This window comes from Alosa pseudoharengus, unplaced genomic scaffold, assembly GCF_046254945.1.
Source record: "Alosa pseudoharengus isolate Yale_2024_CS ecotype anadromous, Long Island Sound unplaced genomic scaffold, YU_APseudo_1.1 YU_APseudo_1.1_scf_9, whole genome shotgun sequence".
Lineage (NCBI taxonomy): Eukaryota > Metazoa > Chordata > Actinopteri > Clupeiformes > Clupeidae > Alosa > Alosa pseudoharengus.
The window spans coordinates 32,730,485-32,757,323 of NW_027468881.1; the positions used below are offsets into that span (position 1 = coordinate 32,730,485).

A 26,839-nucleotide genomic window follows, 5' to 3' on the forward strand; every position below is an offset into this window, starting at 1 on the left:
ACACACACACACACACACACACACACACACACACACACACACACACACACACACACACACACACACACACACACACACACAGTAATATATATACAGTATAAAATATTATACACCTAACCACACTTACCTAATAAGCAACCCTACAGTAGCACAGACAGACAGCATGACACACACACACACACACACACACACACACACACACACACACACACACACACACACACACACACACACACACACACAGTAATATATATACAGTATAAAATATTATACACCTAACCACACTTACCTAATAAGCACCCCTACAGTAGCACAGACAGACAGCATGACACACACACACACACACACACACACACACAGTAATATATATACAGTATAAAATATTATACACCTAACCACACTTACCTAATAAGCACCCCTACAGTAGCACAGACAGACAGCATGACACACACACACACACACACACACACACACACACACACACACACACACACAGACATGCACACACACATATCCTCATACAGTATAAAATATAATACACCTAACCACACTTACCTAATGAGCACCCCTAGCGCAGACAGACACACACACATACACACACACACACACACACACACACACACACACACACAGAGGCCAAGTAGAATACCTTGTTTGCAGCTAAGGCCCATCCAGCCTGCTGTGCACTGGCACTGTCCGTTGGTTGGGTCACAGCTGGCGCTGTTGTGGCAAACACACGTCTGGTTGCATCCGAGGCCATAGGCCCCCGCCTCGCACGCTATCACGGAACACAACAGGGGACAGGCAGGGGTTAGCAACCGCGGGCCGGCGCATTCTTTTCACAAACCCGCTCTTAATCCGCCTGCCACAACGAGCCCTGAAACCCAACGCCACCAACACATTTGATTTTTTTCCACAGAACAGGCACAGCTGTAGCTCGCGGACGTATCCCTGGAAACAGTCACCGCTGGCACCCGCCACGGTACACATTTACATGGGAGGGCTGCCGATCCCCTGGACCTGGTCTCCTCTCTAGCACATGCAATCCAACAACATCTGCTTTAGTGTTTTAGAAATGTTATTCTCTAGGGGACAGTTGAATGGCTTTGTTTCTCTCTCTCTCTCTCTTCTTCTCTCTCTTTCTCTCTCTCTCTCTCTCTCTGTCTCTCTCTCTCTGGCGCGGGCTGTGCCATGCTGTCAGTGGTTCGTGTAGGGCTGGAGCTGGTCACACTTACGGGTGGCACACCGGGGGCCGGTCCAGCCGGCGGGGCAGAGGCACGCTCCGGATACGTGGTGACAGCCGCCGCCATTCAGGCAGTCACACTTCTGCTGACACTCCAGACCATGGAAGCCGTCAGGACAGGCTGGAGACACACACACACACACACACACACACACACACGCACACATGCACGCACACACACACACAGACACACACATGCACGCACACACACACACAGACACACACGCACACACACACAAAGACACACACACGCACACACACACACACACACACACACGCACAGACACACATGCACAGACACACACACACACACAGACACACACACAGACACACACAGACACACACACACACACACACATTATTACAAGACCAAATGGCATTTCCATATGGGTTTAATGGACTTCTCCTCTTACGTTTTTCACAGTAGGTCCCGGTCCACCCTGGCAGGCACGTACAAGCGCCGCTCACATGCTCGCAAGCGGCACCGTTCTCACACTGGCACCGACTCTGGCAGCCCGCGCCAAAGGAGCCCGCCGGGCAATCTTTAGGGAGACAATAAGCAGCAGGCACATGTAGCTGTTAACAGAGTTAGGAGAGAGACAGAGCGAGACAGAGAGAGAGAGAGACAGAGAGAGAGAGAGAGAGAGAGACAGAGAGAGAGAGAGAGAGAGAGAGAGAGAGAGAGACAAACAGAGAGAGAGAGAGACGGGGGCACTCGCGCTTCCCTCGGACATAATTACTCCTGCTGCTTGACGCCGCACAACAGCTACAGCAGCTGCGGTCAGAAGCCACATCAGGCAGGACCCGGCAGGATGATGGGGTGCATTCAGGACACGTTGTGTAATAAAGAGGGTATAAGGAGAACTCAGGTCGGGTTGGAGGAGATTTACTCAGTACACCAAGAAATGGAAAAATCAGAGGCAAGAAAAAAAAAACGTAACACTTGTGGAGGTAAATTAGATGATTATGCTGAATCAAGCAAAACAAGCCACAGGAATGTGTGATTTCCGCCAAAACAGGGTTGTTGGTAAGGAAATGGGTATTTCTGTGCCACTAATTTGAAAAGTTCCAAAGCATTTTACAGCAGTTTAAATTGCCAACATTAGTTCGCCTCTCTGTCTTTCTCTGTATATATCTTCCCCAAACCCGAGAAACATAACATCGCAAGGACATCACTCAAGACAATAATTGGTAAAGCGCTGACAAAAGCTAAAATCGAGGCATCTCTTTAGTGTTCTGCACTTGTGTCTTGCTAGCGCCAATCTGGCACCACGTACCCTGGTCACAGTGCGCCCCGGTGAAGCCCGCCTCGCAGTGGCACTGGCCCGTGAGAGGGTGGCAGCTCCCGTCGCCCCTCCTGCAGTCGCAAGTGTTGGCGCAGTCGGCTCCCCAGCGTCCCGCGTCACACGCTGCCAGGTGGGTAGGAGGGGATTGGGGAGAGAGCCGCACGTCATTAGGCCTTTGAAACAATACTGCCCCCCATAGCCCAAAGCCTTACCCTCCCCATTAAACACACACTATGTGCCCTGGCACACCCCGTTATGTGCTAAAGAAGTCCCCCACCTCTCCTCTTCCCTCAGATGGTGGAAAGTTTAGTGCTTAGTGCCTGGAGTCCCAGTGGCTTTTGAAGTGTGTGCATGTTGGTTAGCTAAGCTGAGTTTGTGTTCCCTTACTGTACCTCTAAATATAATGCTGCCCTGGATAGCACTCAGTCCTTTAGCTAAACAGAAGGCTTTTGCTCTTGTGTATGTGCATAATTGTGCTAAGCTTTCTGTTTTGAGTCAACCTCTGGTAAGAGTGTTGTTATGTGTATGGCATGGTGTATTGCACGGCACGGCACTGCATTACACTACAAACAATACCAAAGTCATGAGTTCAAAACATACACCCATGTAAAGCACAACTCTGAACCCTTTGCTAGCTGTATAACACATAGTGTAAATATATGGTAGCTCAGACCTTTGCTGCAGTCATGCCCTGTCCAGCCCTCGGCGCAGGCACAGCGGCCGGTGATGTGGTGGCAACGCCCGTTCTCACACGAGCAGCGTTCCTGGCACTCGGGCCCGTAGCGTCCCGCGGGGCACACTGCGCACAAATCAGAAGAGCCGATCACCTCCAGCACTCTACGGGCCTTTTTTACAGCAGCACTAAGTGAATTATGGCTATCTTAAAGGACACCCAGCACTGTAAAACCGCACTTAAGTGCTTTTGGATGAGCCAGTAATGCGACTTGGATCAGCATCTGAAGCTTGCTGGATGTATGAAAACTGTTCCTCTCTTTAAATGGATTGGCCCGTAAGTGGTCCTCAGGGTTGTCAGGTGGTGTGTGTGTGTGTGTGTGTGTGTGTGTGTGTGTGTGTGTGTGTGTGTGTGTGTGTGTGTGTGTGTGTGTGGGGTGGGGTCGGGTTTGAGAGGTCGGTCACCGCTCACCGCTCTGACACAGATTTCCCATGTAGCCCGGCTGGCAGAGGCAGGAGCCGTTGTGTTTGTCGCACGTTGCGGCGTTCTCACACTGGGGGCACGGCTCGGCACAGCCAAAGCCCCAGCGCCCCTCGACACACTCTGTGGCAAAGGCACACACACACACGTACAGCCAGTGAGATTTGGACACTAATGCAACACTAGCAGCACCCAAGTTGCACCATATAAACTTACAGTACTCGTTTCTCACAGTGAACATGCCAACGAGGAGGTCCCCTGCATGCGTAAGATGTAATATAATAGTCATTTACTCCATTTCAGCCTTTTACTATTAAATAAAGCTTAATATTCCATTCCAAATATGCTTTCAGCTGCAGTTCAAGCATTTTAATCTTTATAGTATTACAGTAAGTGATCAATAACCAAATAGAACGTTTCTCTGCATTAACGTGTGGTTTGCTGTAGAAGGCCAAGGGAGGGTTGAGTTGCAGACCTGAGGCCCAAACGTGGGCTTTTTTCTCTCTGCTTATTCAGCCCTGGAGAGTGAGTGGTCATAGAACACTCCTGCCATAAATGTCTCAGAGCAGACCGCATGCGTGCCTCTTCTCTTTTGTCTCTCCTCTTCTCTTCTCTCTCTTCTCCTTGTCCCATCTCTCCCCTCTTCTCTTCATCCATCTTGTTCTCCTATTTCCTCATGTTCTCTTCTCTCCTCCAGACTCATGACTCCTTTCCTCTCATCCTCGTCTCACTCTACTCATTGATCTTCTTACCCATATATTCTAAACACTCATTGCCACCACCACCACTCTCTCTCTCTCTCTCTCTCTCTAATACTCTCTTTCCACTCCTTCATTTATATTTCTTTCTTTTTGCCTTCATGTATTCTCTCCTCTCATCCACTCTACTCTGCCTCTTCTCTCCTATTCAACTCTCTTCTTTCCTGTTCTCTACGTTTCTCTTGTGTTCTCTGTCCCCCCTTCATTTTCCTCTCCACTGCTAAGATTCCTGTCTCTCTGTCCTCTCTGCTATCATCCCCTCTTCCTCTCTATTTCATTCCTCTCCACACGTACCCATGTGTTCAGCCTCCTCTCATCCCTCCATCCATCTCTTCTCTCCTCTCTTTCCCTCTCCTCTTCTATCTTCTCTTTAGCTGTCATTTCTCTTCATCCCTCCTCTTTTCTGCCTTCTACTGATCTCATTTGATTTCATGTCCTCCCCTCCCCCCTCTTCCTCCTCCTCCTCTTCCTCCTCCTCCAACTGAGCTCTACACGCTCCCCTTTACCCTTGTCCTCTCACCCTCCCGTGGCCCTGTCAAGGTGGGAGGCCTGACAGCTCTGATGCCGCCCCACAAGATTAACACACACACACACACACACACACATACACACACACACACACACACGGATGCTCCTTGTTTCAGTGCTCCAACTGGAAGGAAAACACCTCCTCTCTCTTTATTAGTTATCAGTGGCCATCCACTCATTTGGGGGTTTGGAGGGGGGGGGGTTGGCAAAGCGGTTTGGCCCAGCCATCCCCTCACGTCTTTTCCGAAAGCCTGCTACTTCTCATTATGTGTCTCGGCCAATTTGAGAGAGCATTTCTTCTACCCGAAGCAGCCAGCAGGACGTGATATATTAGCATGTGACTTGCTCTATGGGGTCTGGATTTGTTTACGCACCATGCAAAGACAGAAACAAACAAAAACACAAAGAAAAAAAAAAAACGGTGATTCTGGCTAAGAATAGATACTTTTTAACAAGCATCCTTTCTTCAGGCTGCTTACATTTCCTCTTCCTCCCCCTCACACTGTCAGAGTCGGCATTCAGCACAATATCCAGGAGCACAAATGGGGCATAATGGAAAGTCATTAGAGGTGGGACCAGAGATGTTTTCAACATGGCCGGTGCTTCTGGAAAGCTCCGTGAGGTCATGTTGCCGACTGTAGCTCTCCGCCACCAACTCGACAGGCGTCCGTGCCAGACAGATGCCGGTTTCTGGGAAGGCGCTTTGAAAATAGTGGAACGGAACTCCCGTCACTAATCCTTCAGTGGTTAACGTCACACCAATGTGCGTTTACAATGTTGTAAAATGAACACTCTAAAGTCTAAAGGATATCCGGGCCTGTCAGATATGTCATGGAATTTGCTGAAGAATGCATTCTTTTAACAAAGGGATTAAAAACTCAACAGCTGGACTGAACAGTTTGATTCTCCATGTCGTCTGCTCTCCTCTCCTTGCTGCCTTACCCATCTCGCAGTGCTCTCCAGTGCTGCCCGGCGGGCAGTGGCACTCCCCGGTCACCTCATCACACTCCGCCCCAGAGCAGTCACAGAGCTGAGTGCAGCCTTGGCCGTATCGCCCCGTGCCACACTCTGGATGAGAGAGAGAATAAAAGAAAGAGAAGAGGAGAGAGGGAAAAGAGAGAGAGAGAGAGAGGAAAAGAGAGAGATGGAGGAAGGGATAAGAGTCAAACACAAAACGTTGCGTAAGAGGCGAAAAATAAAAGGAGAAATTCCTGCCTGCACGAGTAAATGGGAAGTGCAGAGCTGGGAACTGCACAGAGATGAGCTGGCTCCCCGGGGCTGCCTGCCGTCTTGCCTCGCTTCAAGGCTTCAGCTCCGGACACTGTGTTATGGACAGTCCCCCCACCCCCACTGCACCTCCATCCCAAACAAAAAACAGTATCAACCTCTCCAGTCAAATCAGAGGTGACGAAGACTTCGTAACAGCACGACGGTTGTTATCAAACAGTGCGGCCACCTATGGGAAAAGTGGTTTCCCACACTAGACCCCCTGCTACCGTTTTGATTACGTGGGTCAGGGCCTCTCCAGCTATTTGGCAAAGTACGGTAGCGGGGGAGCAAGGGGGTGTAATCAGGGAACGCCTGTAGAATTACGGAGGAGTCCCAGAGCCCCTTGGACAAGGAGGACGTGTAAATTAGCCTCACATCCTTCTACTGGGGTCAGTTCCAATAGCAGCAAACTGCCAGTCGTTTAGAGTTTACAGGACACGCGAGAAAGAAGAACGCAAGAGTTCAGCGGTCAAGCAGAGGAGTAAGAGAGAGGAGATGCAAATACTCCAGCCATATACAGTTAATATGTTTCCAAAGCAAAACAAAACAAAACAAATTGACGAGAAGAGTGAAAGAGACAGAGTTAGAAAGCAGAAGGACTGCCCAGAGAAAGAGAGAGATAGAGAAAGAGAGAGGGGGAGAGAGGTCAGTGTGAGAGTCCCTGTGCTCCCAGGTCCATTTAATTGATGGCAGATGCAGTGCTCTGATCACTTAATGGCTTCCAGGCCCAATGCAGCAATCTGCCAGCTCAGGGGTTTCTATGAAAATATTCTGGTTATTTACATAACACCCACCACCGTCCCCATCTGTGGGATCCTGGAGTGACAGATGAAGAGTTCAATGGGTACCGAGCGGCAGTGGTCACACAGGAACCAAAGCTATATGATGGACCCAGAGGACTGATAGCAAATCAATACTACAGAAGACACATATGAACACAAGTGCCAAAGTGCACGGTGAAATCAAAGCTGCGATGGCGTTTTCAAAGCTTGGACCTGGCAAAGGACAAAGAATCACCTGAATTCCAGAGGACACAGAGGAAACACAGGCCTCAGAGGAACTGACCCTACAAAGGACAGAGAGACACCCAAAGCAGAGAAGGACACAAAGCAGCAGTGACTGGACTGCCGTTGATGCTGCAGGCGTCCATTTTGGAGCCTGAGAACCAGGGCTGCAGGCATCCCTTTTGGAGCCTGAGAACCAGGGCTGCAGGCATCCCTTTTGGAGCCTGGGAACCAGGGCTGCAGGCATCCCTTTTAGAGCCTGAGAACCAGGGCTGCAGGCATCCCTTTTAGAGCCTGAGAACCAGGGCTGCAGGCATCCCTTTTAGAGCCTGAGAACCAGGGCTGCAGGCATCCCTTTTAGAGCCTGAGAACCAGGGCTGCAGGCATCCCTTTTGGAGCCTGAGAACCAGGGCTGCAGGCATCCCTTTTGGAGCCTGAGAACCAGGGCTGCAGGCATCCCTTTTAGAGCCTGAGAACCAGGGCTGCAGGCATCCCTTTTAGAGCCTGAGAACCAGGGCTGCAGGCATCCCTTTTAGAGCCTGAGAACCAGGGCTGCAGGCATCCCTTTTAGAGCCTGAGAACCAGGGCTGCAGGCATCCCTTTTAGAGCCTGAGAACCAGGGCTGCAGGCATCCCTTTTAGAGCCTGAGCACCAGGGCTGCAGGCATCCCTTTTAGAGCCTGAGCACCAGGGCTGCAGGCATCCCTTTTAGAGCCTGAGCACCAGGGCTGCAGGCATCCCTTTTAGAGCCTGAGCACCAGGGCTGCAGGCATCCCTTTTGGAGCCTGAGAACCAGGGCTGCAGGCATCCCTTTTGGAGCCTGAGAACCAGGGCTGCAGGCATCCCTTTTAGAGCCTGAGAACCAGGGCTGCAGGCATCCCTTTTAGAGCCTGAGAACCAGGGCTGCAGGCATCCCTTTTAGAGCCTGAGAACCAGGGCTGCAGGCATCCCTTTTAGAGCCTGAGAACCAGGGCTGCAGGCATCCCTTTTGGAGCCTGAGAACCAGGGCTGCAGGCATCCCTTTTGGAGCCTGAGAACCAGGGCTGCAGGCATCCCTTTTGGAGCCTGAGAAGCAGGGCTGCAGGCATCCCTTTTAGAGCCTGAGAACCAGGGCTGCAGGCATCCCTTTTAGAGCCTGAGAACCAGGGCTGCAGGACAGTTTCCATTCCCTCCCTTTCCAGAGAGGCACTCTTGAGGAAACTGTTACTGTTTCAGAAATAAGCCCCGGCGCATATCTTCCCAAACAGCTGCCTGTCAAGCTGCCCAGAGCCATTTGATACCAAACGGCACTTTCCAAAACAACAGCCCCAGCATTTTTCTGTAGTCTTTTTTCTTTTTTTGTTGGTGAAAACAGCCACATTGCCATTGACCTGTCTAGTACAGTCAGTGCTGTAGGTTGTTACAGCTTCCAAGTCCTTCTTTACTGATTCTCTATTGAAATATGAATCTGATAAAACACAAGGTCGAGTGAGCCGGAGGGGTAGTGGAAAGAAAGTTACGGCTCCTGACAGAGATCTCCGGCAGGTTCAGAACACTGGGTTCTCCTCAAGCGTTGGGGATATCTGGCAATCCATGTCTGGCACCTCTGCTTGTGTCATTCGTCCTGTCAGCAGAGCTTTCCTCCATATGAGGTGTGTGTGTGTGTGTGTGTGTGTGTGTGTGTGTGTGTGTATGTGAGTTCTAAGTGTGTGTATGTTTTTGCTTAGTGCTCATTTCAATGTGTACTGTACTTGAATCTGAATCTCTCCCCTTCTGCTTCAAGATTGGATATTGAGAGGATATGGGGAGCCAAAAGAGGGTGGAGATCGTCATAGGCATATATGCATGACATTATTATATCAGTTTTTCTATAAGATCTAATGGAGTGTATTTAAGGACACATTAACACATCTGTGATATTACAAATTATTATTATTATTAATAATGATACTACTACTACTACTACTACTACTACTACTACTACTAATAATAATAATAATAATAACAAAATAATAATAATAATAATAATAATAACAAAATAATAATAATAATAATAATAATAATACTAAATATATGGATATCCACCAGTACACTGCTTCTCCAGTTCACACTTCTCGATGGCAGAGAGAGCGTGGCTTCTCACGAGGAGCTGGCTGAGAAGCTTTGGTAACACAGTGAGGCCTCTCACAGATGGACTTGTTCCTGCCATTGAGGGATCTGGCTGGATTAACACGTCCACGTAAACTTAGATCAGCTGAGGTATTCTTGAAGCCTCTGGTCTGGTGGTCTGGTGGGTTGACAATGGATGAGCCAGATCGCTGCGTGCTATTGGGTTTCTTTATATAAGACCTCCGGCATGCTTGGGTGCGGTCAGAGCTGGGTTTGTTCAACCGGGCTTTCTGGTTGTGTGGTCTGATGGCGCGACTTTGCATCTTCCTTTCACCTTGGCATGGACAGGGTTTCTCGTCACGACTGCTTTTAGCCTTTGGAGTGGAGTCCACCTTGGTCTATTTTCCACTTAGATCTTGTCGGGACGGAACTGACAGCAGTGGTGTTCCCTCCCTGCTTCTTAGAACCATGTGGTCTGTCGCAGGGATTAAGCCTGGCCATACAAACCTTTAGTTCTGCTGTGCTTTCTGCAAGGACCTTTAATCTCTCGGAAGGATTCTCTGCGGATCTGTTCTCATTTCTGCCACAGGTTGTCTTCCTTTTCCCAGCTGTCACTGTGTTGCTGTGATTATAAAAACTCAAGGGAGCAAATGCGCTTAAAAGAACACGCCACCCAATGTCAGTAGTAATATATGTTCTTACCTTAACTTTCACGAGTTGAGTCATACCTCTCCCGTGTCGGTACGTGCACTCAAACACTCTGAAGCGCGGCACGAATGTGTTAGCATGTTGCTATGCTAGCGGGCTCAGACGTAGCCATAGAGGGAGGAAGATAACAGTAATCAAAAACATCCACGTTTTCCCTACTTAAATAGAGTTGCACGAGTAGTTGATAAAAATGTGTAAGGTCACACAACATGAAATGTGGCGATTTTCCAGGCGAATAAACAGGAGAACTACAATGTGTGGCGCAATAGCACTTGGGAGTACTTCGACCTAGCGTAGTAATATTAATAACACCTAATTGTAGATCCCAGCCATGCTTTCCGCCGTTTGCAGCAAAGCGGAATTCTATGAAACATGAAATCACTATAATACTTCTGCTTGTTATCACAACCCTTCACAATGCATGTTATAACCATTATTGTTCACAATCTACTTTACCACTACCTGCTACTTTAGGGCAGGTTGTCTCTATTTACAGAAATGACTGTGTGTGTGCCTCGGAAGGGGAGGGGGAGGCTGAGGGGTCGGCTGATCTCTGTGGTGGATAGGATCTACAATTAGGTGTTAATTAGTGGGTTTGATCCAGCAAGACCACAGCATGGCGAAGCCATGCTGTGGGCTTGCGGAGCAAGCCCACTATTGTTCTTCTTAAGTTTACTTATTAGTGGGTTTGATCCAGCAAGACCACAGCATGGCTTTGCCATGCTGTGGGCTTGCGGAGCAAGCCCACTATTGTTCTTCTTAAGTTTTCTTATTAGTGGGTTTGATCCAGCAAGCCCACAGCATGGCTTTGCCATGCTGTGGGCTTGCGGAGCAAGCCCACTATTGTTCTTCTTAAGTTTTCTTATTAGTGGGTTTGATCCAGCAAGCCCACAGCATGGCTTTGCCATGCTGTGGGCTTGCGGAGCAAGCCCACTATTGTTCTTCTTAAGTTTTCTTATTATTATTAGTGGGTTTGATCCAGCAAGCCCACAGCATGGCTTTGCCATGCTGTGGGCTTGCGGAGCAAGCCCACTATTGTTCTTCTTAAGTTTTCTTATTATTATTAGTGGGTTTGATCCAGCAAGACCACAGCATGGCTTTGCCATGCTGTGGGCTTGCGGAGCAAGCCCACTATTGTTCTTCTTAAGTTTTCTTATTATTATTATATCTTCCTATTCACCCACTTTTTGGCCGAACTACTGCTCCTAGACCGTTTGAGCTATCGATGCGGTTCGAACTCCAAAAATTCAGGCCCGAACCGGTGTAACTTGCTTGTTGATTTCGTGTCGCTGGCCCTTGTCGTTTTCGCGGTATTCCCGTTTTTCTGCGTTTTTTGGGCCCATTGAAATGAATGGCGGAATGTTCAGAATTCAAATTTCGATTGTGACATCACAGCACTAATTGCTTAAACTTGCACCTGGAAGAGTTCTAAGCCACCTGGCAGAGCTCTGATGGGCTGGGCTGGGCTGTCTGTGTATATGAAGGTGTGTGCATGTAACTTTTGACCAGTATGTCCGATTTTCATGAATGAGGTACCGTTGGAATCCTTGAATGAAACCCAGTTCAATGCCTTGCCAGCACTAAGTGTAAAGGTAATGTAAAAAAAGATGAGACAGCGCGAAGCGCTGTCTCATCTTTTTTTTAAAGCCAAACCATGTTGATACAGGTCATTAAAAAAAATATATATATATTTTCCAAATCCATTCAGCCCAGTTCAATGCCTTGCCAGCACTAAGTGTAAAGGTCATGTAAAAAAAGAGGAGACAGCGCGAAGCGCTGTCTCCTCTTTTTTTTAAAGCCAAACCATGTTCATATAGGTCATTAAAAAAATAAATAAATAAAGTATTTCACCAATCCATTCAGCCCAGTCCTATACCCAGCTAGCACCATTTGAACTTAGTCATGTGTACAGTTGTATAGATTATTACATTGAGAAACACACTTTCATACAGATATCATACATATCCACGCAGCATTACTAATCAAGTTACTCATCGTTGCCCAGCAAGAAGTCCACAATCAATTCAATTGTCTTGCCACGATCTGTGGAGCTTACAGACAACGTTATATTACTACAGGTTCTGTGTGCTATTTAAAGCCGACCTAACGCTGAGTCCCTTCTAGACGGTGTGTTGCAATGCATTCTGGGTGCTGTGCTGTGATTCGACGGCTCGTCACCTGACCCACCAAACAACAACTCTCTGGGATGTGGCAAATATCGCGTAAAAACCTTGTTGCCGGAACAACAGGGAAAAGGCAACAGGATAGCAGCACGAAAGATACACAGGATACACAGGATACACACGGAATTTTGATGGACGTCCTTATCAGTCTAAGGTCTAACTTATAAACGTGTCGGGTCAACGTCAACGATAAGTAAGTTAGGCTAACGTAAACGTTAGCTATTTGCTGTTGTCATATGCTAGTGCTATATGCTTTAGGCTACGTGATGGCCATTTATCACACTAATTTTAGGTACTACTTTTACGAGGTCTGTTGTTCTGTCAAAATGTATCTTATCGTTGAACAGACTACACGGTTATCTTCCTTAGACTTCGTAGATGTAGTTACTACAATTTGGAAGCGAATTTCGAAGTGTAAATATGGTTTTAGTGTGTAAACAGACCAACCGCGATTTTGCAATGAAGTTAATGGAGCCTTTTATGTAGGGCTTCTAGGCTACTTTCACGAAGTCTGTAGTTGTGTCAAAATGTATCTTATCTATGAACAGACTACATGATTATCTTCCTTAGACTTCGTAGATGTAGTTACTACAATTTGGAAGCGAATTTCGAAGTGTAAATATGGTTTTAGTGTGTAAACAGACCAACCGCGATTTTGCAATGAAGTGAATATGGAGCCTTTTATGTAGGACTACTAGGCTACTTTCACGAAGTCTGTAGTTCTGTCAAAATTGATCTTATCTATGAACAGACTACATGGTTATCTTCTTTAGACTTTGTAGATGTAGTTATTACAGTTTGGAAGCGAAATTCGAAGTGCAAATATGGTTTAAATGTGTAAACAAGACGCCTGATGTTTAATATATGTTAATGAATGGGCACAGTATTATTGTGTACAGTAATGGGCTATCAGTAGTATGTAAACAGTTCATGTGTTATGTGATTTACATAAACTAACAACAGAAATGTTAAAAGCTGGTATTGTGTTTCCTGAATTCTTACATTCAGGCATTCAAATGAAATGTAATTAAATAGCATATCAATCATGCAACAATGCAAAAACAATGAAACTAGTGTAGGCCTAATTATATTTTACATTAGTAAAGCAGTACTCTGATGTGCATGCTTTCACAAACTTTTGTAAACAATCTTAGCACTTTAAACATTGACTGTTTTGAAGTGCATGTAGGCAATATAGTATAAAAATAATAATTGTGATATCATTACAATTTGATAGGGGTTGGGAGGAGGGGGTGGGTTCATGTAGGTGGGCCCTATGACCCCAAAGTATGCCTTGACTGGGCCTCAGGTCAAAGAAGTTTGAGAAATGCTGATGTAGACAACAAAGCAGCAAGGAGGCGTCGTGTGATCATTTAAACAAGTTTTATGACGAGGTCGATGAGGGTGGGAAAAATCGTACATTTCTGTGCAAACTTTGCCCGCACTTCAGTCACATTGTCTTTTAAGAAAATGCAGTCCTTTTTTCGGTTCCAGCAGCCAACAACCTCAGAACTGACCCTTCAGGCCTCTCAGGAGGCGCTGGCCTTTAACCGCAGCCAGAAGAGAGTCAGCAGAAATTTGATTGCCTTTAAAAAAATCTGACTTCTTAAAAAATCTTAAACTGGCTGCATTACGTGATTATTTCTGAGACTCTGATACGTTTTTAACCATGACCTATACACAGTTCTGGTTTGAAAATGTATCTCTTAAAATAATCACTTTATGCAGTCAGCTTAAGATGGCTTACTAGCAACTAACTAATTACCCTAGCAACAACCTAGAAACCACCCCTGTAATGTCAACCTAGCGACCACCATAGCAACCAGCATAGCAACCATGTTATTTATGCGTTTTAGCTTATTGGATGTTGCGTTAATGCAGACAACTTTTGATCCGTGTGCCCGATTTTCATAAATGAGGTACCGTTGGAATCCTTGGATGAGGCCGAGTTCTGTGCCACTGATCAAACCCACTCTTGCAGTTCCTCGGAACCGCAATTCTAGTTATATCTTCCTATTCACCCACTTTTTGGCCGAACTACTGCTCCTAGACCGTTTGAGCTATCGACGCGGTTCGAACTCCAAAAATTCAGGCCCGAACCGGTGTAACTTGCTTGTTGATTTCGTGTCACTGGCCCTTGTCGTTTTCGCGGTATTCCCGTTTTTCTGCGTTTTTTGGGCCCATTGAAATGCATGGCGGAATGTTCAGAATTCAAATTTCGATTGTGACATCACAGCTCTAATTGCTTAAGCTTGCACCTGGAAGAGTTCTAAGCCACCTGGCAGAGCTCTGATGGGCTGGGCTGGGCTGTCTGTGTATATGAAGGTGTGTGCATGTAACTTTTGACCAGTATGTCCGATTTTCATGAATGAGGTACCGTTGGAATCCTTGAATGAAGCCCAGTTCAATGCCTTGCCAGCACTAAGTGTAAAGGTCATGTAAAAAAAGAGGAGACAGCGCGAAGCGCTGTCTCCTCTTTTTTTTAAAGCCAAACCATGTTCATATAGGTCATAAAAAAAATAAATAAAGTATTTCACCAATCCATTCAGCCCAGTCCAATACCCAGCTAGCTCCATTTGAACTTCGTCATGTGTACAGTTGTATATATTATTACATTGAGAAACACACTTTCATACAGATATCATGCATATCCACGCAGCTTTACTAATCAAGTTACTCATCGTTGCCCAGCAAGAAGTCCTCAATCAATTCAATTGTCTTGCCACGATCTGTGGAGCTTACAGACAACGTTATATTACTAAAGGTTCTGTATGCTATTTAAAGCCGACCTAACGCTGAGTCCCTTCTAGACGGTGTGTTGCAATGCATTCTGGGTGCTGTGCTGTGATTCGACGGCTCGTCACCTGACCCACCAAACAACAACTCTCTGGGATGTGGCAAATATCGCGTAAAAACCTTGTTGCCGGAACAACAGGGAAAAGGCAACAGGATAGCAGCACGAAAGATACACAGGATACACACGGAATTTTGATGGACGTCCTTATCAGTCTATGGTCTAACTTATAAACGTGTCGGGTCAACGTCAACGATAAGTAAGTTAGGCTAACGTAAACGTTAGCTATTTGCTGTTGTCATATGCTAGTGCTATATGCTTTAGGCTACGTGATGGCCATTTATCACACTGATTTTAGGTACTACTTTTACGAGGTCTGTAGTTCTGTCAAAATGTATCTTATCGTTGAACAGACTACAGTTTTATCTTCCTTAGACTTCGTAGATGTAGTTACTACAATTTGGAAGCGAATTTCGAAGTGTAAATATGGTTTTAGTGTGTAAACAGACCAACCGCGATTTTGCAATGAAGTTAATGGAGCCTTTTATGTAGGGCTACTAGGCTACTTTCACGAAGTCTGTAGTTCTGTCAAAATGTATCTTAACCATGTAGTATGTTCATAGATATCTTCCTTAGACTTCGTAGATGTAGTTACTACAATTTGGAAGCGAATTTCGAAGTGTAAATATGGTTTTAGTGTGTAAACAGACCAACCGCGATTTTGCAATGAAGTTAATGGAGCCTTTTATGTAGGGCTACTAGGCTACTTTCACGAAGTCTGTAGTTCTGTCAAAATGTATCTTAACCATGTAGTATGTTCATAGATATCTTCCTTAGACTTCGTAGATGTAGTTACTACAATTTGGAAGCGAATTTCGAAGTGTAAATATGGTTTTAGTGTGTAAACAGACCAACCGCGATTTTGCAATGAAGTTAATTGAGCCTTTTATGTAGGGCTACTAGGCTACTTTCACGAAGTCTGTAGTTCTGTCAAAATGTATCTTAACCATGTAGTATGTTCATAGATATCTTCCTTAGACTTCGTAGATGTAGTTACTACAATTTGTAAGCGAATTTCGAAGTGCAAATATGGTTTAAATGTGTAAACAAGACGCCTGATGTTTAATGTTAATGAATGGGCACAGTATTATTGTGTACAGTAATGGGCTATCAGTAGTATGTAAACAGTTCATGTGTTATGTGATTTACATAAACTAGTAAACAACTGAAATGTTAAAAGCTGGTATTGTGTTTCCTGAATTCTTACATTCAGGCATTCAAATGAAATGTAATTAAATAGCATATCAATCATGCAACAATGCAAAAACAATGAAACTAGTGTAGGCCTAATTATATTTTACATTAGTAAAGCAGTACTCTGATGTGCATGCTTTCACAAACTTTTGTGAACAATCTTAGCACTTTAAACATTGACTGTTTTGAAGTGCATGTATAGCAATATAGTATAAAAAAAAAAAAAATTGTGATGATATTACAATTTGATGGGGGGTGGGAGGAGGGGGTGGGTTCATGTAGGTGGGCCCTTTGACCCCAAAGTATGCCTTGACTGGGCCTCAGGTCAAAGAAGTTTGAGAAAGGCTGATGTAGACGACAAAGCAGCAAGGAGGCGTCGTGTGATCATTTAAACAAGTTTTATGACAAGGTCGATGACGGTGGGAAAAATCGTACATTTCTGTGCAAACTTTGCCCGCACTTCAGTCACATTGTCTTTTAAGAAAATGCAGTCCATTTTTCGGTTTCAGCAGTCAACAACCTTGACTATTTGAAGATACTAATCTATTGTGTACAGTAATGGGCTATCAGTAGTATGTAAACAGTTCATGTGTTATGTGATTTACATAAACTAGTAAACAACATAAATGTTAAAAGCTGGTATTGTGTTTCCTGAATTCTTACATTCAGGCATTCAAATGAAATGTAATTAAATAGCATATCAATCATGCAACAATGCAAAAACAATGAAACTAGTGTAGGCCTAATTATATTTTACATTAGTAAAGCAGTACTCTGATGTGCATGCTTTCACAAACTTTTGTGAACAATCTTAGCACTTTAAACATTGACTGTTTTGAAGTGCATGTATAGCAATATAGTATAAAAAAAATAATAATTGTGATGATATTACAATTTGATGGGGGGTGGGAGGAGGGGGTGGGTTCATGTAGGTGGGCCCTTTGACCCCAAAGTATGCCTTGACTGGGCCTCAGGTCAAAGAAGTTTGAGAAAGGCTGATGTAGACGACAAAGCAGCAAGGAGGCGTCGTGTGATCATTTAAACAAGTTTTATGACAAGGTCGATGAGGGTGGGAAAAATCTTACATTTCTGTGCAAACTTTGCCCGCACTTCAGTCACATTGTCTTTTAAGAAAATGCAGTCCATTTTTCGGTTTCAGCAGTCAACAACCTCAGAACTGACCCTTCAGGCCTCTCAGGAGGCACTGCCCTCTAACCTAGCGACCACCTGAGCAACCAGCATGATTGCCCTAGCAACCAGCATAGCAACCACGTTATTTATGCGTTTTAGCTTATTGGATGTTGCGTTGATGCAGATAACTTTTGATCCGTGTGCCCGATTTTCATAAATGAGGTACCGTTGGAATCCTTGGATGAGGCCGAGTTCCGTGCCCCAGATCAAACCCACTCTTGCAGTTCCTCGGAACCGCAATTCTAGTTAGTGGGTTTGATCCAGCAAGACCACAGCATGGCTTTGCCATGCTGTGGGCTTGCGGAGCAAGCCCACTATTGTTCTTCTTAAGTTTTCTTATTATTATTATATCTTCCTATTCACCCACTTTTTGGCCGAACTACTGCTCCTAGACCGTTTGAGCTATCGATGCGGTTCGAACTCCAAAAATTCAGGCCCGAACCGGTGTAACTTGCTTGTTGATTTCGTGTCGCTGGCCCTTGTCGTTTTCGCGGTATTCCCGTTTTTCTGCGTTTTTTGGGCCCATTGAAATGAATGGCGGAATGTTCAGAATTCAAATTTCGATTGTGACATCACAGCACTAATTGCTTAAACTTGCACCTGGAAGAGTTCTAAGCCACCTGGCAGAGCTCTGATGGGCTGGGCTGGGCTGTCTGTGTATATGAAGGTGTGTGCATGTAACTTTTGACCAGTATGTCCGATTTTCATGAATGAGGTACCGTTGGAATCCTTGAATGAAACCCAGTTCAATGCCTTGCCAGCACTAAGTGTAAAGGTAATGTAAAAAAAGATGAGACAGCGCGAAGCGCTGTCTCATCTTTTTTTTAAAGCCAAACCATGTTGATACAGGTCATTAAAAAAAATATATATATATTTTCCAAATCCATTCAGCCCAGTTCAATGCCTTGCCAGCACTAAGTGTAAAGGTCATGTAAAAAAAGAGGAGACAGCGCGAAGCGCTGTCTCCTCTTTTTTTTAAAGCCAAACCATGTTCATATAGGTCATTAAAAAAATAAATAAATAAAGTATTTCACCAATCCATTCAGCCCAGTCCTATACCCAGCTAGCACCATTTGAACTTAGTCATGTGTACAGTTGTATAGATTATTACATTGAGAAACACACTTTCATACAGATATCATACATATCCACGCAGCATTACTAATCAAGTTACTCATCGTTGCCCAGCAAGAAGTCCACAATCAATTCAATTGTCTTGCCACGATCTGTGGAGCTTACAGACAACGTTATATTACTACAGGTTCTGTGTGCTATTTAAAGCCGACCTAACGCTGAGTCCCTTCTAGACGGTGTGTTGCAATGCATTCTGGGTGCTGTGCTGTGATTCGACGGCTCGTCACCTGACCCACCAAACAACAACTCTCTGGGATGTGGCAAATATCGCGTAAAAACCTTGTTGCCGGAACAACAGGGAAAAGGCAACAGGATAGCAGCACGAAAGATACACAGGATACACAGGATACACACGGAATTTTGATGGACGTCCTTATCAGTCTAAGGTCTAACTTATAAACGTGTCGGGTCAACGTCAACGATAAGTAAGTTAGGCTAACGTAAACGTTAGCTATTTGCTGTTGTCATATGCTAGTGCTATATGCTTTAGGCTACGTGATGGCCATTTATCACACTAATTTTAGGTACTACTTTTACGAGGTCTGTTGTTCTGTCAAAATGTATCTTATCGTTGAACAGACTACACGGTTATCTTCCTTAGACTTCGTAGATGTAGTTACTACAATTTGGAAGCGAATTTCGAAGTGTAAATATGGTTTTAGTGTGTAAACAGACCAACCGCGATTTTGCAATGAAGTTAATGGAGCCTTTTATGTAGGGCTTCTAGGCTACTTTCACGAAGTCTGTAGTTGTGTCAAAATGTATCTTATCTATGAACAGACTACATGATTATCTTCCTTAGACTTCGTAGATGTAGTTACTACAATTTGGAAGCGAATTTCGAAGTGTAAATATGGTTTTAGTGTGTAAACAGACCAACCGCGATTTTGCAATGAAGTGAATATGGAGCCTTTTATGTAGGACTACTAGGCTACTTTCACGAAGTCTGTAGTTCTGTCAAAATTGATCTTATCTATGAACAGACTACATGGTTATCTTCTTTAGACTTTGTAGATGTAGTTATTACAGTTTGGAAGCGAAATTCGAAGTGCAAATATGGTTTAAATGTGTAAACAAGACGCCTGATGTTTAATATATGTTAATGAATGGGCACAGTATTATTGTGTACAGTAATGGGCTATCAGTAGTATGTAAACAGTTCATGTGTTATGTGATTTACATAAACTAACAACAGAAATGTTAAAAGCTGGTATTGTGTTTCCTGAATTCTTACATTCAGGCATTCAAATGAAATGTAATTAAATAGCATATCAATCATGCAACAATGCAAAAACAATGAAACTAGTGTAGGCCTAATTATATTTTACATTAGTAAAGCAGTACTCTGATGTGCATGCTTTCACAAACTTTTGTAAACAATCTTAGCACTTTAAACATTGACTGTTTTGAAGTGCATGTAGGCAATATAGTATAAAAATAATAATTGTGATATCATTACAATTTGATAGGGGTTGGGAGGAGGGGGTGGGTTCATGTAGGTGGGCCCTATGACCCCAAAGTATGCCTTGACTGGGCCTCAGGTCAAAGAAGTTTGAGAAATGCTGATGTAGACAACAAAGCAGCAAGGAGGCGTCGTGTGATCATTTAAACAAGTTTTATGACGAGGTCGATGAGGGTGGGAAAAATCGTACATTTCTGTGCAAACTTTGCCCGCACTTCAGTCACATTGTCTTTTAAGAAAATGCAGTCCTTTTTTCGGTTCCAGCAGCCAACAACCTCAGAACTGACCCTTCAGGCCTCTCAGGAGGCGCTGGCCTTTAACCGCAGCCAGAAGAGAGTCAGCAGAAATTTGATTGCCTTTAAAAAAATCTGACTTCTTAAAAAATCTTAAACTGGCTGCATTACGTGATTATTTCTGAGACTCTGATACGTTTTTAACCATGACCTATACACAGTTCTGGTTTGAAAATGTATCTCTTAAAATAATCACTTTATGCAGTCAGCTTAAGATGGCTTACTAGCAACTAACTAATTACCCTAGCAACAACCTAGAAACCACCCCTGTAATGTCAACCTAGCGACCACCATAGCAACCAGCATAGCAACCATGTTATTTATGCGTTTTAGCTTATTGGATGTTGCGTTAATGCAGACAACTTTTGATCCGTGTGCCCGATTTTCATAAATGAGGTACCGTTGGAATCCTTGGATGAGGCCGAGTTCTGTGCCACTGATCAAACCCACTCTTGCAGTTCCTCGGAACCGCAATTCTAGTTATTATTATTATTATATCTTCCTATTCACCCACTTTTTGGCCGAACTACTGCTCCTAGACCGTTTGAGCTATCGACGCGGTTCGAACTCCAAAAATTCAGGCCCGAACCGGTGTAACTTGCTTGTTGATTTCGTGTCGCTGGCCCTTGTCGTTTTCGCGGTATTCCCGTTTTTCTGCGTTTTTTGGGCCCATTGAAATGAATGGCGGAATGTTCAGAATTCAAATTTCGATTGTGACATCACAGCTCTAATTGCTTAAGCTTGCACCTGGAAGAGTTCTAAGCCACCTGGCAGAGCTCTAATGGGCTGGGCTGGGCTGTCTGTGTATATGAAGGTGTGTGCATGTAACTTTTGACCAGTATGTCCGATTTTCATGAATGAGGTACCGTTGGAATCCTTGAATGAAGCCCAGTTTAATGCCTTGCCAGCACTAAGTGTAAAGGTAATGTAAAAAAAGATGAGACAGCGCGAAGCGCTGTCTCATCTTTTTTTTAAAGCCAAACCATGTTGATACAGGTCATTAAAAAAAATATATATATATATATTTTCCAAATCCATTCAGCCCAGTTCAATGCCTTGCCAGCACCAGTTGTAAAGGTCATGTAAAAAAAGATGAGACAGCGCAAAGCGCTGTCTCATCTTTTTTTTAAAGCCAAACCATGTTCATATAGGTCATTAAAAAAATAAAAAAAAAAATAAAGTATTTTACCAATCCATTCAGCCCAGTCCTATGCCCAGCATGCTCTATTCAAACTTAGTCATGTATGTGTACAGTTGTATAGATTATTACATTGAGAAACACACTTTCATACAGATATTATGCACATCCACACATTACACACCTGACACATTCATGTTAAGTTACTCATCATTGCCCGGCAAGAAGTCCACAATCAATTCAATTGTCTTGCCACGATCTGTGGAGCTTACAGACAACGTTATATTGCTATAGGTTCTGTATGCGATTTAAAGCCGACCTAACGATGAGTCCCTTTAAGACGGTGTGTTGCAATGCATTCTGGGTGCTGTGCTGTGATCCGACGGCTCGTCACCTGACCCACCAAACACAACGATGCTTGAACCAGAGCACTTGAACTAGCTAAACGTAGTAAATATAAATAGCTACCAAGGCTCCAAATAGCAACACACTTACACCGTAGCATAATGAGGGTATCTACATGTAAAGCGAAGCATTCAGAACTCTACAGGCAGTTTATTAAAAAGAACGTCAACGGGTCAACGTCAACGATAAGTAAGTCAGGCTAACGTAAACGTTAGCTATTTGCTGTTGTCATGCTAGTGCTATATGCTTTAGGCTACGTGATGGCCATTTATCACACTAATTTTAGGTACTACTTTTACGAGGTCTGTAGTTCTGTCAAAATGTATCTTATCGTTGAACAGACTACAGTTTTATCTTCCTTAGACTTCGTAGATGTAGTTACTACAATTTGGAAGCGAATTTCGAAGTGTAAATATGGTTTTAGTGTGTAAACAGACCAACCGCGATTTTGCAATGAAGTTAATGGAGCCTTTTATATAGGGCTACTAGGCTACTTTCACGAAGTCTGTAGTTCTGTCAAAATGTATCTTAACCATGTAGTATGTTCATAGATATCTTCCTTAGACTTCGTAGATGTAGTTACTACAATTTGGAAGCGAATTTCGAAGTGTAAATATGGTTTTAGTGTGTAAACAGACCAACCGCGATTTTGCAATGAAGTTAATTGAGCCTTTTATGTAGGGCTACTAGGCTACTTTCACGAAGTCTGTAGTTCTGTCAAAATGTATCTTAACCATGTAGTATGTTCATAGATATCTTCCTTAGACTTCGTAGATGTAGTTACTACAATTTGGAAGCGAATTTCGAAGTGAAAATATGGTTTAAATGTGTAAACAAGACGCCTGATGTTTAATGTTAATGAATGGGCACAGTATTATTGTGTACAGTAATGGGCTATCAGTAGTATGTAAACAGTTCATGTGTTATGTGATTTACATAAACTAGTAAACAACTGAAATGTTAAAAGCTGGTATTGTGTTTCCTGAATTCTTACATTCAGGCATTCAAATGAAATGTAATTAAATAGCATATCAATCATGCAACAATGCAAAAACAATGAAACTAGTGTAGGCCTAATTATATTTTACATTAGTAAAGCAGTACTCTGATGTGCATGCTTTCACAAACTTTTGTGAACAATCTTAGCACTTTAAACATTGACTGTTTTGAAGTGCATGTATAGCAATATAGTATAAAAAAAATAATAATGGTGATGATTTTATTACAATTTGATGGGGGGTGGGAGGAGGGGGTGGGTTCATGTAGGTGGGCCCTTTGACCCCAAAGTATGCCTTGACTGGGCCTCAGGTCAAAGAAGTTTGAGAAAGGCTGATGTAGACGACAAAGCAGCAAGGAGGCGTCGTGTGATCATTTAAACAAGTTTTATGACAAGGTCGATGAGGGTGGGAAAAATCGTACATTTCTGTGCAAACTTTGCCCGCACTTCAGTCACATTGTCTTTTAAGAAAATGCAGTCCATTTTTCGGTTTCAGCAGTCAACAACCTCAGAACTGACCCTTCAGGCCTCTCAGGAGGCACTGCCCTCTAACCTAGCGACCACCTGAGCAACCAGCATGATTGCCCTAGCAACCAGCATAGCAACCACGTTATTTATGCGTTTTAGCTTATTGGATGTTGCGTTGATGCAGATAACTTTTGATCCGTGTGCCCGATTTTCATAAATGAGGTACCGTTGGAATCCTTGGATGAGGCCGAGTTCCGTGCCCCAGATCAAACCCACTCTTGCAGTTCCTCGGAACCGCAATTCTAGTTTTTATACTATATTGCCTACATGCACTTCAAAACAGTCAATGTTTAAAGTGCTAAGATTGTTTACAAAAGTTTGTGAAAGCATGCACATCAGAGTACTGCTTTACTAATGTAAAATATAATTAGGCCTACACTAGTTTCATTGTTTTTGCATTGTTGCATGATTGATATGCTATTTAATTACATTTCATTTGAATGCCTGAATGTAAGAATTCAGGAAACACAATACCAGCTTTTAACATTTCTGTTGTTAGTTTATGTAAATCACATAACACATGAACTGTTTACATACTACTGATAGCCCATTACTGTACACAATAATACTGTGCCCATTCATTAACATATATTAAACATCAGGCGTCTTGTTTACACATTTAAACCATATTTGCACTTCGAATTTCGCTTCCAAACTGTAATAACTACATCTACAAAGTCTAAAGAAGATAACCATGTAGTCTGTTCATAGATAAGATCAATTTTGACAGAACTACAGACTTCGTGAAAGTAGCCTAGTAGTCCTACATAAAAGGCTCCATATTCACTTCATTGCAAAATCGCGGTTGGTCTGTTTACACACTAAAACCATATTTACACTTCGAAATTCGCTTCCAAATTGTAGTAACTACATCTACGAAGTCTAAGGAAGATAATCATGTAGTCTGTTCATAGATAAGATACATTTTGACACAACTACAGACTTCGTGAAAGTAGCCTAGAAGCCCTACATAAAAGGCTCCATTAACTTCATTGCAAAATCGCGGTTGGTCTGTTTACACACTAAAACCATATTTACACTTCGAAATTCGCTTCCAAATTGTAGTAACTACATCTACGAAGTCTAAGGAAGATAACCGTGTAGTCTGTTCAACGATAAGATACATTTTGACAGAACAACAGACCTCGTAAAAGTAGTACCTAAAATTAGTGTGATAAATGGCCATCACGTAGCCTAAAGCATATAGCACTAGCATATGACAACAGCAAATAGCTAACGTTTACGTTAGCCTAACTTACTTATCGTTGACGTTGACCCGACACGTTTATAAGTTAGACCTTAGACTGATAAGGACGTCCATCAAAATTCCGTGTGTATCCTGTGTATCCTGTGTATCTTTCGTGCTGCTATCCTGTTGCCTTTTCCCTGTTGTTCCGGCAACAAGGTTTTTACGCGATATTTGCCACATCCCAGAGAGTTGTTGTTTGGTGGGTCAGGTGACGAGCCGTCGAATCACAGCACAGCACCCAGAATGCATTGCAACACACCGTCTAGAAGGGACTCAGCGTTAGGTCGGCTTTAAATAGCACACAGAACCTGTAGTAATATAACGTTGTCTGTAAGCTCCACAGATCGTGGCAAGACAATTGAATTGATTGTGGACTTCTTGCTGGGCAACGATGAGTAACTTGATTAGTAATGCTGCGTGGATATGTATGATATCTGTATGAAAGTGTGTTTCTCAATGTAATAATCTATACAACTGTACACATGACTAAGTTCAAATGGAGCTAGCTGGGTATAGGACTGGGCTGAATGGATTGGTGAAATACTTTATTTATTTATTTTTTTAATGACCTATATGAACATGGTTTGGCTTTAAAAAAAAGAGGAGACAGCGCTTCGCGCTGTCTCCTCTTTTTTTACATGACCTTTACACTTAGTGCTGGCAAGGCATTGAACTGGGCTGAATGGATTTGGAAAATATATATATATTTTTTTTAATGACCTGTATCAACATGGTTTGGCTTTAAAAAAAAGATGAGACAGCGCTTCGCGCTGTCTCATCTTTTTTTACATTACCTTTACACTTAGTGCTGGCAAGGCATTGAACTGGGTTTCATTCAAGGATTCCAACGGTACCTCATTCATGAAAATCGGACATACTGGTCAAAAGTTACATGCACACACCTTCATATACACAGACAGCCCAGCCCAGCCCATCAGAGCTCTGCCAGGTGGCTTAGAACTCTTCCAGGTGCAAGTTTAAGCAATTAGTGCTGTGATGTCACAATCGAAATTTGAATTCTGAACATTCCGCCATTCATTTCAATGGGCCCAAAAAACGCAGAAAAACGGGAATACCGCGAAAACGACAAGGGCCAGCGACACGAAATCAACAAGCAAGTTACACCGGTTCGGGCCTGAATTTTTGGAGTTCGAACCGCATCGATAGCTCAAACGGTCTAGGAGCAGTAGTTCGGCCAAAAAGTGGGTGAATAGGAAGATATAATAATAACTAGAATTGCGGTTCCGAGGAACTGCAAGAGTGGGTTTGATCTGGGGCACGGAACTCGGCCTCATCCAAGGATTCCAACGGTACCTCATTTATGAAAATCGGGCACACGGATCAAAAGTTATCTGCATCAACGCAACATCCAATAAGCTAAAACGCATAAATAACGTGGTTGCTATGCTGGTTGCTAGGGCAATCATGCTGGTTGCTCAGGTGGTCGCTAGGTTAGAGGGCAGTGCCTCCTGAGAGGCCTGAAGGGTCAGTTCTGAGGTTGTTGACTGCTGAAACCGAAAAATGGACTGCATTTTCTTAAAAGACAATGTGACTGAAGTGCGGGCAAAGTTTGCACAGAAATGTAAGATTTTTCCCACCCTCATCGACCTTGTCATAAAACTTGTTTAAATGATCACACGACGCCTCCTTGCTGCTTTGTCGTCTACATCAGCCTTTCTCAAACTTCTTTGACCTGAGGCCCAGTCAAGGCATACTTTGGGGTCAAAGGGCCCACCTACATGAACCCACCCCCTCCTCCCACCCCCCATCAAATTGTAATATCATCACAATTATTATTTTTTTTATACTATATTGCTATACATGCACTTCAAAACAGTCAATGTTTAAAGTGCTAAGATTGTTCACAAAAGTTTGTGAAAGCATGCACATCAGAGTACTGCTTTACTAATGTAAAATATAATTAGGCCTACACTAGTTTCATTGTTTTTGCATTGTTGCATGATTGATATGCTATTTAATTACATTTCATTTGAATGCCTGAATGTAAGAATTCAGGAAACACAATACCAGCTTTTAACATTTATGTTGTTTACTAGTTTATGTAAATCACATAACACATGAACTGTTTACATACTACTGATAGCCCATTACTGTACACAATAGATTAGTATCTTCAAATAGTCAAGGTTGTTGACTGCTGAAACCGAAAAATGG

At 43.6% G+C, this 26,839-nt stretch overlaps 1 protein-coding gene across 1 annotated transcript in view; it reads right to left on the minus strand.

Annotated features, from left to right (window-relative positions):
- megf6a (multiple EGF-like-domains 6a) overlaps nt 1-26,839 on the minus strand; it is a 128,936-nt gene that overhangs the window by 11,891 nt on the left and 90,206 nt on the right. The window contains exons 19-25 of the mRNA XM_076277017.1: nt 5,911-6,036; nt 3,674-3,805; nt 3,203-3,328; nt 2,521-2,652; nt 1,657-1,785; nt 1,236-1,364; nt 650-778 (exon numbers count right to left, since the gene is read on the minus strand). Of these exons, the coding sequence (XP_076133132.1) occupies nt 650-778; nt 1,236-1,364; nt 1,657-1,785; nt 2,521-2,652; nt 3,203-3,328; nt 3,674-3,805; nt 5,911-6,036 (903 nt within the window). The remainder of the gene's footprint in view (nt 1-649; nt 779-1,235; nt 1,365-1,656; nt 1,786-2,520; nt 2,653-3,202; nt 3,329-3,673; nt 3,806-5,910; nt 6,037-26,839) is intronic.